Source organism: Gallus gallus, chromosome 1, assembly GCF_016699485.2.
Source record: "Gallus gallus isolate bGalGal1 chromosome 1, bGalGal1.mat.broiler.GRCg7b, whole genome shotgun sequence".
Taxonomy (NCBI): Eukaryota; Metazoa; Chordata; class Aves; order Galliformes; family Phasianidae; genus Gallus; species Gallus gallus.
Window position 1 is genome coordinate 75,916,692 of NC_052532.1, and position 14,793 is coordinate 75,931,484.

Genomic DNA, 14,793 nt, shown 5'->3' on the forward strand with positions numbered 1-14,793 from the left:
TTTACACATTACATTTATTCTCCTGTTGTATAACAACACCAATTTCCATGTTTCAATATACATCTGAGTTAATGTTTAATAGAACTTCAGTAAAAAAATAGTGTCTCAACTGCTTTATTAGAAAATGCTACTTTTTCTGATTGTTGTCCAGCAATTTCATTCTGAAGGACAATTGTGTTGGATAGGCCAAACCAGAAGCTGGAAGACCTTTCTTGGCCTCCTCTACACCTCTTGTTTTGCAAGTATATGTTGATTCAACACTTCTGTGTCCAGTTTGGTCAATTAGGAATCGTAAATTTGGAGGATGGTCTAGTAATCAACAGATGAAGCATCCTGAGCAACTTTAGTATTTACACGAGTGATTTTTGGTAGTATTTCCAGAGCAGCTATGGCCTGAAGACTTTATCAACCTTGATTTTCTAGGTGACACTGTCAACAGTTAACAGTTATAAGGAAAAAAGCAGCCTAACAGGATAGTGCCAGTTTCTCTCTGTAGAAATCAAATGGGATAGGTTACATGTCAGTCTTCTGTGTTGATTTTTACTTTTCTCATGAATCGATACTAAAACAATGACAAAAAAAATGCTCTTTTGCAAGACTTTTTTAATATAAATAATATGCTATCCAACAAATATATAACACCACATCTGGAAATTAATGCTTTGCAAAGCTCTCACTGCTATTCTTGGTCCACATTCCTCAAAATGAGAGTGCAGAGCACATCAGAAGTCTGAGGTTGTAGGAAGCTTGTGCTGCACCCAACTCTGACAGAGCAAAAGACACTGTGGGTGAAGAGCTGTGCACTGTCTTGCTGCTGGCCCATCACTATAAGAAGCGTTGGGAGGAGCAGAATGGGAACATTGGCCGTGCCCAGAAAGAGGAACAGGATGGAGCAGAGAACTCACAGCAATCATGAAGGAAAAGACAGAGCACCTCCAGAGTATGAGACACACTGTTAGCCCTGGTAAAGCCTGAGTAAGTTAAACTGAAGAGGACAGTTCACCTACAATCCAGGGAGTTGGTGTGTACCATGAACCATATTTTCAGCTTAGTAAAGACTGTCCACAAAACCAGATATGATTGGGTCCCTTAAAGAAAACACAGTCAACATCAGGCAGGAAGATCTGGTTTTGCCCCTGCAAAAAACATCTACAAGCTGTACAGCTTCACTCATGATGGATGTTTTTTTCTGGTCAGCTCTCAGTCTAGTCACCAGCTAGTCATATCTGGATGTACTGTAGTCAATAAAAAGCCTGTAAAGACAGGAGACTGTATCTCAAGAATCACAATTTCATTCCATGCTTGTAGATAATGGCAGAGAAACAATTACAGCAACTATTTCCAGCTGCTTTCTAACCTGACATTTCAAGAATCACAGAATTGTAGGGGTTGGTAGGGGCCTCTGAAGATCATATAGTCCAACCCTCCTGTGAAAGTGCGTTCCCTAGAGTAGGTAAGAAACTACAAAATTGTTAGTTTTGAGTAACCAAATTAACTCAGGGAGCAAATCCTTAATCTTTCCACATTGCAAAGCTTTTAAACACAGTACACAGTCAAAGCCTTCTGTCATATAAGCCATACTCAAAAGAACTCACATAACCCCAAGTAAAACTGGAACAAGCAAGGTGCCTCCAGCAGAGGACAGTTGCCTTGGGATGAAGCATATTGCAGGTCTGATCTAGGAAGAAATGGTCTGTGACTGGAGAGTACTGTTAGTGAGACTTGTACTGCTCCTCCTTGCAGTATGTCATGAAACAGATGGTGCCTGATGTGGATGCTAAAATACCATCTAAAATGCTACAGTCTCAAATGTATCAACGTTTGAGGGATGATACAAATTAGAAATGAAGTGTGTTTTCTGGTAGATATATGCTGGAAAAACACTGCCATAGTGAAATGCTTTGGAGCCTCCTTTCTTGGCTGGGTGAGAGGTCCATACAGTGATCAGCACTGATGTGGAGCTGCCATGGCTCTCAATGTAGTGAGTAGGTATTGAGTGGATTTCCTATTTCTGCAGCTCACACTTGAAAATGTTGGACAGAAAATCTTTTGCTTTCATTTTAGGCTTTTACTGTCTAGTTTCAACCTGTCATAGCAAACAAAATCTGGACCCACCGCCATTCAAGCTCCCTTCATTCTGTGCAAGAGGGCCCAGATCTGCACACAAACCACTTAGAAGATTTGCTGGTTTCAAATGAGGTTCAAACTGAGCTGTCCAGGACTCTGTCAGTTCAGTACTCTCACGAGAGCTTTTCAATTTGGCTGTTAGGACAGAAAAAATACGAATTGTCTTATATTTAGACATGTCTGGAAGAAAGAGAGATGTAAAGAAGGAAGAAGACACAGATACACAGTGAGGGAGAGAGTTGAATATCAAAGAACAAATGCTTGTGAAGTCTTCTTATTGCTGATGACTTCCTCTTCAAAGTCCCAGAGTTTTAAAGGCATCTCGTAAATCATCTACTTCATACAGTGGCTGCAGAACAAAATATAAGTGATTGGTCACTTATCAAGTAAGCAGGGGCCTATAAAGATGGGGAAGGACAAAAGAATGGCATGAGATGGGAAGAGAGGTAGAAGAGGATGAGGTGTGGGAATATGAACAAAATTAGGAGAAAGAGGCATAAGCAGCATGAAAGGTGATGGCACAGGAAAGAATGAAATGATGGGTAGCAGAGATGAGTAGTAAAAGCAAAGAACTATTGCAAGGAAGAGAGGAAGAAGCTGAGGAGAAGAGGCACTGGAAGGAGAGGAAGAATTGGTCCTTACCAGAAGGATCCGTCGGAGTTTCCTGGACAGATGGACAGAGTTTTCATGCAGCCCTTCCCAGGCTTTGAATGTCTTTTCCCTGTTCTCCACAAACGTGTTCCAGCAGTAGAAGAAATCTGTGCAAGGCACAGGGGCATTAAAGCATGCTCAAGACTGCTCCAGAGAGGACACTGGTCTCTTCTAGGCTCACTAAATCATCATATCCTGACATAGCTCCCAATTATCTCTCCCCTGCCCATTTTACCTTTGAAAGTCATGATGGCGATTTGGGCCCCAGCCCGGTGCAGGCGTCTCAGCCCCTCAGGCTCAGCCTTGCGATCTTCACAGAAGTAGAGGCGGGCAGTGAAAATGCGGAGGGTCAAGTTTGGGTAGGCACGAAGGAAGTCAGCCACATGTCGGGCACAGTCATAACAGGGGCTCCAGGAGGTGAACCATGTGATGCGGTAGCAGCGGCCTGGGTCCAGGTCCCAAGCTGAGATGTAGCGTAGGAAGAGAACCTCCACATGGCAACCCATCTTCATGAAAGAGGAAGAGGAGCAACATATGAGACAAGAATGAAGTAGTCTCTAAGGTGAGCAAGGAGGGAAGTTTCAGTTGAGTGATGTGTGAGAGGAGAATGAACAATGTGAGAGAGAGATCTTAGTGTCAGTGCACAGTAGAAGATGGCATAGTGGTACGTAAGTGATAACTAGAAGAGGAATGTGTGGGAGTAAGGCAGAGAACCTGAGGTACTGTTAAAGCAGCAGGGACTATATGGATGTCTTGCTAGCAACATATTTGTGCGTAGCACAAGATACAGATCTACCTGGAGGCTGCATCCCACAAATGTTATATACCAGCGTAGTATCCATTCTTGTGGATGCATATGCCAGAGGAGATGTTGCTGCTTGCAGCTCTTCTTTTTCTGCTGCTCCATGTGAAAGAGCTGCATCAACCTTAACATGGATATGAGAATAGGTCACCAAAGTGTTCCTCATACCTTGTTACGCAGGTATCCAAAGTCCAGGGAGCATGATGTAGCACTGTCACGGCGCTTCACAACATAACAGAGGTAGGTTTCACGACGGCCTTTGGCCCAGCGCAGGTTCTTGAAATTGTAGAGGAAGAGCTTCCTCTTCATCAAGAGGCTGAAGGAGAAGACGAGAGAATGTATATTATCCCCACTCTGGAGTCAGCAGTTGGTCACACCTATGTTGAGGGCTCAGCAACAAAAATATTTCCATCAAGTTCAGACCTCCCATTGTGAAAAAAAAAAAAATCAGTAATTTGCATGCAGTATTTTAAGGTAACGGTGCAGACGTGACTGTGAGGATGGAGGAGGTAAGGAGGTGATCTCGTGAGTGGAAACAGTAAGTGAATTAGTAGTGACTAATCAAACAGCAACCATGTCTGAGCAGAGTGCAGAAGTATCCCAGAGATGGACACAAATGAGAAGTATGAGGGTATCTGGGAAAAAAAGATATGAGAAGATGAGAAGGTCTGGAGTTCAGTGATCAAGGTATATTCTTTCTATTATGTGAAACCCTTATAACCACTGAGGCAATGACAGGATCAAATCAGAGACCTTTTAGAGAAGACTGGACTGTTTCTTTCTATCCTTTCCCAAAGGAAGAGCATGGCTGGAAGTGTTCCACACTAGGGATTAGAAGATAGGGTGGGGTGCCAAATGCTAGTTGACAGAAATAAGTACTAGGGTAGGCATGCTGACAGACCTGATGTGTTAGTTCCGTTCCCACAGTAGGTAAGCAAAGAAATTGGCAAGGGCCTGATCCCATGCCAAATGTCCTACTGGGAAGAGGTAGCAGGAAAATGAGAATGATAAGATAGCCATGAGTCTTATTCAACAGCCTCAAGTGTAATGTGGAGGTACATCCGAGGAGTGCCATGTTCACAGTGGTAAGCTATTCACCTCCCTCACAGCACTGCACAGTGGTAAGCTATTCACCTCCCTCACAGCGCTGCAAAACAGAAGTGAATGTGTTAAAAATAATAATGTCCTTTGTCATCTTTTCCCTCTGGTAAGCTGGCATTCAGCAGGGAACTGGAGTCAGTGTAAGAGATGTGGAGCTGAGTTTTCTGGGGGTCTCCAGTGAGGTGTGGGAAAAGGGAATTAATATTTGTTATGAATTTCCTGATTTAAATATGGGAGTCTAATCGAGGAAAATTTCTTATATAAACACTCTTTATCTATGGGACAACCCAGACAATCACATGGTAAATAAGTGGGTATGATAGGCCAGAGAATTGCAAAGCTCTTATCTGGGCTATATAACAAGAGCAAACAACAACAACAACAACAACAACAAAACCCAAAACAAAACAAACAAACAAACAAAAAACAAGTAAAGTTTTCACAAAAATATTTGCTTTCAAAATGTTTCTGATTTCCTTCCTGCAGTCCCTTTCCTTCCACATTCCCACTTTTTTCTCTTTTCAAAGGTCTTACTCCTGCAGAGCAATATGGTGTTGCAAAAACAAGTGAAGAATGAGAAATAACAAGCAACAAGAAAAGAACATTTGGGCCCTTTCAGTGTCAGGACAAAGTGAAGACTACACAAGAAAATTCTGAGTCACAAGGAGTCATTTGTACATCTAGAAATATTCGTTAACATCAATTCCTGTTTTCTCTGCTCTCCAGAATTGACCACTGCTGAGGATTTTTACTTGGAAGAATGACCAGTATGAGAAGAAAAACGAATGAGCAGATGTTATGGGAGGCAACTGAGAAGATCTGCAGCTAAGTACATAGTGATGGTTACATATGCAACTCCTGTAGCATAGGAGCACATTGCATAGTTCAAGAGTAAAGCAGCAAAGACACAGGAGTTGTGATTATACACAAGCATTGAACAGAGATCTTCTCCTCAAATAAAGATTCATGAAGCAATCCTGAAATCAGAGCAAAAGCCCCTGAGTGTGTGAATGATATGCAATTGTTCAGAGTAATTTAAGCGCAAGTAGAAGAATGCAGTGCTGGAACAGTCTGTGCCTGAAAGCACAAGGTGAGAGCTGCAGAAATGGAATAAGATTGAAACCTGATGCAAGAGGGAGAATAGGTAGAGAGACAGAAGAGTGGGCAGAGATCAAAATGCTTAAGCAGCATCTAAATGTTCATCTTTCTGTTATATTTTTTGTTTGTTTGTTTGTTTCTAGAAAAGAAAGAGAATGAAAGGGAACAGAGAATAGTCACAAGAAAGAAATGACAGGAAGGGAAAAGGATGCAGGTTAGTTTACAGTCAAACAGAGAAAGAGTGATGGGGACAGAGAGCTGCAAGGTGTAAGAGTGGAACAGGGTGGGGATTTAGATCACTGAGTCATATGGAGAAAGGGAAAAGGACAGTAAACACCAAATGAACAGCAATTTTATTAGAGACCTAATTTATTCTATCAGCAAGAAATTGGAGGCATTCATTTTACCTGTCCATGTCAGCTGGGTTCTCTCTCAGATGACTGGGTTGCACAGAAGTTGCCTCACAGGCTCTGACTGTTCAGCCCTCTGGTGCACAGAAACGTGGAATGCTCTGTACTTCCCTTCCCCATTCAACCCTATCTACTCTTGCTGGGTTTCAGACGGTGTGTCTAGGGGAGGAGTTAAAAGAGCTGTATGAGCCAAAGAGCAAAGGGTTAAAATGTGAAGGGACACTAGTTCTGAAAGATGCTCTGCACTCATTGGCTGCCTCTCCTCACTGCACTTGCCATTGGGCCCTCCCAGTTTGCAAAATTATTCTGAATTAATATCAATAGCATGACGAGGCAGGAAGCATTGTCTAGTGGTTAGAGGGGGGCCTGGGAGTTGTGTACCACTGACATGAGTGTGGGCAAAACCACACTACCCCTCTGGGCCTCTGCTCACACAGCTGTGCAGTGATGATGGTGATGCTGACCTTCCCCACCAAGGAAGCAGCAGCGGTGGCCTGTGACAGTGCCCTGTGAATTCAGGTGGAAAAAGCTCAGGGAGTGCCGAATTGTTGTCTCCTCCATTTCTTCCAGGAAGGTTTGGCAGCTGCCTGGCAGCATGTGGTAGCACCAAAACTGAAATGGAGTGAGAATAGACCTACCTGGCTCATGGAAAAGGCATAGGGGTGGTGTGCAGAAATTGGGTATATCACCCCTGTTTGACACTTGAGTGTCATGCATTCTGGGCTGTGTCAGCAAGAAAGGAGCGGGCACTAACCCAAATCACAAAACTGTATGCAAAAAACCCACTGAACATGACTCAGGCCCCAAAACTACTGTGCACACACAGCTGGAAACAGTACTGGAACCAGCAAGCTGGTGTGGAATCCCTCCTCTGGATGTCTCATGGCAGCACTGCCTTTGCTCATCAGGCCTGTGGTTACATGCAGGTGTGCTGAGGCTTGCTCTCACCCTGTGCACTCTCGCTTTGCTAACAGTTTTCTACTTCTCAGACTCTGCTCCTCTGCAGCACCACCGAGGTGACCATCCCCTCTGCAGGGCTGAGGGACAGCCAAGGAGAACCTCCAGATAGGCATGGGTGCTGAGGAGGCAGGTAGGGGCTATCCCTGCTCCATTTCAGTTAGGGGCTGTCCTGCTCCATTACTTCCTCAAGCTGGGCATGACTGTCAGCACTACAGCCCTTTTGTTTACCTCATGCTAGGGTAGTTCTTCATTTTTTCTCTGCTTGATTTACTTTCTTTATTAATTTTACCGGCTTTCAGCTTGCTGCTAGAATGCGTGAAGCCAGTATATGCAAAAACATGAGTTGACAGACCAGAACAGACTACTCTAGTCCAGTACTTTAAGAGCGGCCAGTAATGCATACCTCAAGAAAAGGAGAACTCCTGGAAGATCCAGGACTGGACTGTCCTACTCCTTGGGGAAATGTATTCCCAGCTCCACAGAAGTAATGGTCATACTCAACAGACACACAACTTAGCAGCTTCATTGCCAAGGGTTGTGGCAATTATGCTCTTTGGAGATATGGCTTTTAGTTTTTGACCAAAGACAGAACAGTCTGCATCCCTTATTAATCCCTATTCTACATAACAGATTAATAGAGGACATTCCTGCTAATAAAACAGCTGCTCCCTTTCAGCATTTGCTCTAACAGAACCTTATGACAAATATCTCAGGTTAGTCCCGGAGTCATTTTATCCTGCCTTCATATTAATTTTTTTTTTCAGTAACACAAAGAGAATGCCTATTACACATAAAAAGTAATAAACAACGACACACCCTTGGGAATTTTCTTCTTGAGGTTGGCCATCTATGTTTCATCAGATAAACTAAGGCAGCTTTGGAATTATTCTTGTTCTGGTTCCTAATTTTTAGATCCAGACATTTATAGAAAATTTTGTAGATTTTTATTCACAATAAAATGAGTGAAAAAGAAATCTTAATGCTAGATCATACCAATAAATTAAATTTGTGAGATTTGTGTGTCGATTCTCATAAAATCACAGAATGGCCTGGGTTGGAAAGGACCTCAAGAATCATGAATCTCCAGTGCCCCTGCCACAGGCAGGGCCACCAACCTCCACATTTAATACTAGATTAGGCTGCCCAGGGCCCCACCAACCTGGCCTTGAACACCTCCAGGAATGGAGCATCCACAACCTCTCTGGGCAGCCTGTCCCAGCACCTCACCACTCTCTTGGTAAAGAACTTCCCCCTGATAGCCAACCTAAATCTTCCCTCCTTCAACTTAAAACCATTTCCCCTTATCCTGTCATTATCTACGCTTGTAAAGAGTTGGCTCCCCTCATATCTATAGGCTCCCCTTAGGTACTGAAAGGCTGCAATTAGGTCACTCTGCAGTCTTCTCCAAGCTGAACAAGCCCGGCTCCCTAAGCCTGTCTTCATAGGGGAGGTGCTCCAGCCCTCTGATAATCTTTGCGGCCCTTCTCTGGATCTTCTCCAACAGCTCCCTGTCTTTCTTGTATTGAGGGCCCCAGGCCTGGATGCAGTACTCTAGATGGGGCCTCACAAGGGCAGAGTAGAGAGGTACAATCACCTCCCTGTCCCTGCTGGCCACCCCTCTTCTGATGGAGCCCAGGATACCATTTGCTTTCCGAGCTGCAAGAGTATACTGCTGGCTCATGTTCAGTTTTTTTATCCACCAGGACCCCCAGGTCCTTCTCTGCAGGGCTATTCTCAAGGACTGCTCATTCCAGTCTGTATATATGCCTGGAATTCCTCTGGCCCAATTGCAAAACCCTGAACTTTGCTGTGCTGAACCTCATTAGGTTCACCTGGGCCCACCTTTCAAGTCTGATGAGGTCCTCTGAATGGCATCCCTTCCTTCCACTGTGTCAACTGCACCATTCAACCTGGTGTCATCAGCAAACTCACTGAGGGTGCACTCAATTCCATCATCCATGTCAGTGACAAAAAAGTCAAAGAGCACCGGTCCCAAGACAGTCCCCTGGAGGACATTGCTCGTTACTGGCCTCTACCTGGACATAGAACCATTGATCACCACCCTTTGTCTACGGCCTTTCAACCATTTCCTTATCCATTACGTAGGTCCACATATCAAATCCACATCCCTCCAATTTGGAGATAAGGATGTGGTGGGGGACCATGTCAAAGGCCTTGCTCAAGTCTGGGTAATTGACATCGGTTGCCTTCCCTTTGCCCACCAATGCTGTCAATGCTGAGATTCTTTCTCAGGTTCTGCAAACTATTGGAATGTATTCTTCAAGATTTAAAACATCTGTCCTTTTCCTTAAACTTTGATCCTCTGCACAGAAGTAAGAAATAACAAGTGAACCAGCAGATGAATTATGTCACTCTTTGGCAGGGCTAGCAAGTCTAACTGCTCTTGAAAGCTTTCTAATACCCTTCATTTTGACCAGTCACTTCCCTGTCACTGTTAATATGTATGGCCAAAGACAGTAGCATCACTTCTCTGCCTCTAGATTTAATCCCCAGAGCAGGAATGTGTTGGTGTCAAAGCTAGCTGTGGATGTGTTTTTAGTGTCTCATAGCAAGTATAGGATCACATCTTGAGAGGGACCCTCTGCTCCTATGCTGTTCTTATGGCAGGAGATGCAACCTTTCTTGGTCATTAGCAAAGATCACCTATGATCTGGTTAAAAACATGTTTAGCAAACAAGCATGGAAAGATCGCTGATCCCTGATCTATTTGCTAGTCCATCTTCCTCCCTGGCTGTAAATTGCCAAATTTTTAATATCTGGTAGGACTCCTTTCTGGGTGGAGCTAATATACATGAGGAGAGATTTTGACCACGCTTGTTCTTTCCTTTCTGCTCAATGCAAAATTATTTGGAGAAGAAACTAGGTGTGAAAGAGAGAAAGGGTTTTACAAATTATGATTCAGTCTATGTTCTGATTAAAGGTCAGGTCAGTTAAGCAAGGCTAATGGGGAAGGCTAGGAAAATTTCCTCAATTGGTGTGTTTGGAGTATTATTTAGAACAAGACACTGGTCCAGTTTATCATGATTACATAATGATGCCCTAGCATCCCTTCAGGCATCTTATACTCAGGATTTATTCCCTGCATAAAAATGAGAACATCGGAGAATTAAAAACAGATTGAAGAGTGGAGTAGGAGAGGAGAAGGTTAACATAACCAGAAAGAAAAAGAAATCAGAGAGCAAAAATGTGGTGAATGATTAAAAGTAATGATCTAAACCCAAAGCAGAGTAGAAGTTGCTTGTTTAGTCAACAGGAAGTTGTGTGCTGTTGTGTACTGATATAAATACTTTTTCCATTCACCTCCTGCTCAGAAATCACATTTTGAATCGACCACCAGCATCAACAGTTGGTTATTTCTTACACTGAGCATAAGAACTGCAACCACCTGCTTCCCTTGCCTCAAGCGAAATTCTCAAGCAAAAAACTTTCTCTTCTTGAAAAGTGCTGATGCACCACAGACACAAACTTGCACAGATGCCTCAAAAAGGGCAAAAGCAGAGTTGCTTTTAGCTAGGTACAGGCAAATAAACAAGTTGTTGTGCATATTTTTTATAAGTACATTACATCGTGTTCTGTGTTTATTCCACTGAGATTAACTGTCCCATTTTGAAAGACAGATCCAGCACAGAAGTAAAACAGTCCCTTCCAAGCAGACCACTCCCATTGCTCCCATTCCAGGTGTGAAAAAAAATCAGCATTACATGTGGAGGCTGTTTGTTCAATGGGGCAAAGGGCCTTCTCCCTACATCTGCCAACTCTTCCTGTGGTGCATCTGTGGACATCATGACTGGGAAACGTTTCAACAGTGATATGGCAAAACACTGCCTTTCATGGTGTGGAATATACAGCACCACAGAGAAATAGGAAAGCTCTGAGGATGTGTGTGAAATCCACTTGGATGTGACTGGGAGGATTGTGTGTTAGATGGGGGTTAGGCTGCAAATGAAAATCTAAAGCACAGTGAGGCAAGTTCCACTGAAAAGGCATCTGCGTTAGAAGAGAACAGTGGTCTAAAGTCACGAGAAGGAAGTGGGAGTGAGAGAAGGTGGAAATTCAGGATGTGTGGAAGTGCAATTGAGCGGGTGGGCTTATGAAACATTGAACTCCACCTTGTGCACTACTGCATGTAGATGATGCCACTGATGTAGAATTGAGGGCTGGTTGCTGGGTGTACGCTAAGATTATACTTTATTATGCATTTCACTAGTAATTTGGCTTTCCAGGCTCAAACTGCAAAACTTTTACCTGGAAACTTGTCATAGTTTATTTTTATTCCATGTTGAGTTTGTGTTTTTGCTGGAGGATGATGCAAATTAGGGTAAAATTATTGAATTGAATATATGTTTTTCAACTTCAATCCTATGAGTGCCTCTCATTCCTTCCCTGTAGCTCTCTGCTAGCCCAGCCTAATGAACCTAATCCTGACTTTATGGCCCATATTTTTTCTCTAACCTCTTGTATTAATTCCTCTATCATGCCATCAGGTAACAGCAGCTTCATCCCTTGCAATGAGTGACTGACACCTGATCACTACTTGTAGAAGGAAAGGAACCGGGTTGGTTGAGGAGTATGAGAGCTACTGAGTATCTTCTGCACCATACATGCAGGTAAAAAATAAAACTAGAGACCAAGTAAATGGAGTAAATGTTTGACACTTACAGTAAGAAGAACACATAGTCTGCAAATAAAAGGAGAACGTACCTTCCCAATGCTGAGAGCTGGACTTGGGGAAATAACTACCAGAGCTGCTTGCCACCAATGCAGCTCCAGCCTCAGGTGTGTCCTGCCTATCCAACTTGACTTTTGACTTTGTAGTGTGTGGAGCCCTTTTTGCACAGGATACTGCAGGTGACATTCCGGTGTTACTCCATTCTGCAGCACAAACTCCTGGTCTGGACACCCCAAATCCCCCTCCTAGACACATATTTCCCTCAGTGCAAGTCCCTGGCTCCATATCTCTGCAATCTTCTGCTAGTCACAGAGAGAAACCTAATTTTGCACCGCAGTTTTTCACAATGAGAGTCATCTCTTCGCTGTGGTTATGGTTTCACAGACCATAGTTGTGTCTAACTAGCTCCTGTTTGTGCAGTTGCTGCAGCTCATGCGATTCACTGAAAAAAGAGCTTGCACCTGGTAGCTGGGTGGTAAATCCTGATTTTTGTTTTTCTTTTGGTTTTCAGTAAATTTTATTTCTGGGAAAGGCTGTGACAAAAGTGCTTGGAAGCTCACTAAAGAGCAGTATGTTTCATGTTTCTTGGCTTGCAGTCATGTGTTGAGAATTCCCTGCAGTTTCATAAGTTTTTCTTGGCTGTTAACAAAGGGCCACTGTGTCCACTCCTCTCTGGCTTCTTTTCTGTGCAGGTACAGGGGTGGATAGGGCACAGACACGTTTACATTAAAGGAGCTAGCTTGGTCCAGCCTCAGTTTGAAAAACCACTGACAAGACTAAAATAAGATCACAGATTTGAGAGGTGAAAATCTACCCTGAAGTAATGCTCCTAGCAGTGCTCTCAGTGAAGACAAATGGCAAAGGAGCCAGCAGAAACTATGAGGATTTCAGTTGCTTTTCCTAACACAAAATAAGAAGTTACAAAGATACCTGCTGATGAACAAAGTATCTAGGAGAAATGGAGTAATGATGATGCTGAGCTCAAGGAGAGATGATGAGAAATAACAGGATCAAAATTCACCCTGCACCATGCATAAAAGAAATTCTTTTAAACCCTTCTTGCACATCAAGAATAAAACTGAAGGGTAAGTCTAGGCTTGGAAAAAAGCATGCTTAATTTGTAATTGAGTTAATCCTTAGTAATGGCAAACACTGCTTGTTGTAGTTGCTCTGTGCCACTTGAATACCAGACAAGAGACACAGAGAGCTGTAAGCATTTTCCAGTGGGTACATTTTCTGTCAGTCTGTCTTTACTGCTGCAAGGGAGTAATCTAAGCAGTAAGTTTCACTGGAATGCTTTGAGCATGGAAATGCTTTGTAGGTACAACGTACCCATTGCAAGATACAGCATGCTGACATGTATCAGTGTGAAACCGCAACCTTAGTCAAGACATCATGTTGGTAGACTGTTGGCTTTCATGTTCAAAATAACTGTTGCTGTTGCATTTGCCACTACTGCTCCAGCCTCTGTGTCTGCTAAGAAACCAGAGAAAGAAGCAGGAGGATCTAAACCCTGCAAACCTTCAGTCTCCAGGTGAGCTGATCATGAGAGTAATGTCTGCCTACAAAAAACACAAACAAATGATAACACATGACTCCAAAAGGGAACTGAGGTCTAACTAGTATACAGAAACAACAACATCACCCAGTTGGGCTCAGTAACCTGGACAAAGGCAGCAGATGATTTTGGTGCTTTGGTGCTAGCCCCTTAAAGCTCAACAAAAAAATACAAAGGAGAAGGTGCCAAGAAAGCAGCAAAGACCAAAGAGAACTTGACCCTTTATTGTCACATAGTAGTGGTGACTGTAAAGAACATCCCAAGGAAAGCCAAGAAACTGGCGGCCATGATGGCCATGAAAGCCATCAAAAGACCAGGACGTATGAAAGCTGACCAAAAAAGGTAAAGATCCCATCTAAGGGCAAAACAGTGAAAATCGAGGCTGCCAAATGCAAAGACAAGAAACTGAAAGTGGCCCTGGTTAAGAGGGTAGTGCATGAGAAAAACGGGCTATATTGAGCACAAGCAGAGTCCTGCTTCAGGGACACAAAATTCTTTAACTGTTTAATTCATTTCAGTCAGGTTTTGCATTTTTTTTTTTCATGCAATTCCCCCAGAGGAAGAAAGTTAATCATAATAATTAAAATATCTTCATTTGAAAGAAAACTTAGCCTTTGTATGAATTATAATGTTTTTTGCTATTTCCTTCAATTCTCTACAGCATGATTGTGCAGGAGAGAGAGATAACCTTTTCTCAGTGGTGCACAGCAAAATGAGCAGAGGCAACAGATCAGCTGAAAAAAAAAAAAAAAAAGAATTTGTGATTTAAGATCAGGAGAGTATTCTCAGTTGTACCAGGAGGGCTGTGGATTCTCCATCCTTGCCAGTTGTTTCAAGCTCAGCTGACCTAGGCTCTGAGCAATTTGATTAGTTTTGGTTAGCTCTGCTTGCTGTTAACATAGTATAATCAATGATCTTAATTGGGATCTCAGTGAGGACACATTTAAAAAACTGTACAGTTAATGTGCATTTATTCTTACATGTAAGCAGGTGAGTTCTTGTGTTTCTTCTCACTTAGAAACATTTAATAGAGATATTTATTTATATCAATAATAATATATTTATAGTTTATCTCTTTGTTAATGTCTAATTTGTGACACATTGTATTTGGATGGAAAGTGAAATCTTGTTAAAGTATCCAAAAACAAAACAAAACAAACAAACAAACAAACAAAAAAAAACCAAAAAAAACCAGTCTGAAAGAGCATTTAGTCATTAAATCAAGCTTTGCTCTGTGGATTACTTTTGCCAATTACTTGTTTGATATATGGCAACAGATTGGCAAGAAGTACATGCAGCTTGCATTTTAACTTATACATTATTGAAAACATTTTTATTAAAAGAAAATCACTTACATGAACAGCAAAATCATAGAATCAGAGAATGGCTTATGTTG

General features: G+C 42.6%; 1 protein-coding gene across 1 annotated transcript; it reads right to left on the reverse strand.

Annotated features, from left to right (window-relative positions):
• Nucleotides 1-586: 586 nt before the first annotated feature.
• AICDA (activation induced cytidine deaminase) lies at nt 587-6,292 on the reverse strand. The gene is made up of 5 exons (NM_001243222.2): nt 6,187-6,292; nt 3,749-3,896; nt 3,014-3,284; nt 2,770-2,885; nt 587-2,476 (listed from the first exon to the last, which is right to left on the reverse strand). The coding sequence occupies exons 1-5, from the start codon at nt 6,192-6,194 to the stop codon at nt 2,423-2,425; spliced, it is 597 nt and encodes a 198-aa protein (NP_001230151.1). The 5' UTR covers nt 6,195-6,292; the 3' UTR covers nt 587-2,422.
• Between the last annotated feature and the right edge of the window lie 8,501 nt (nt 6,293-14,793).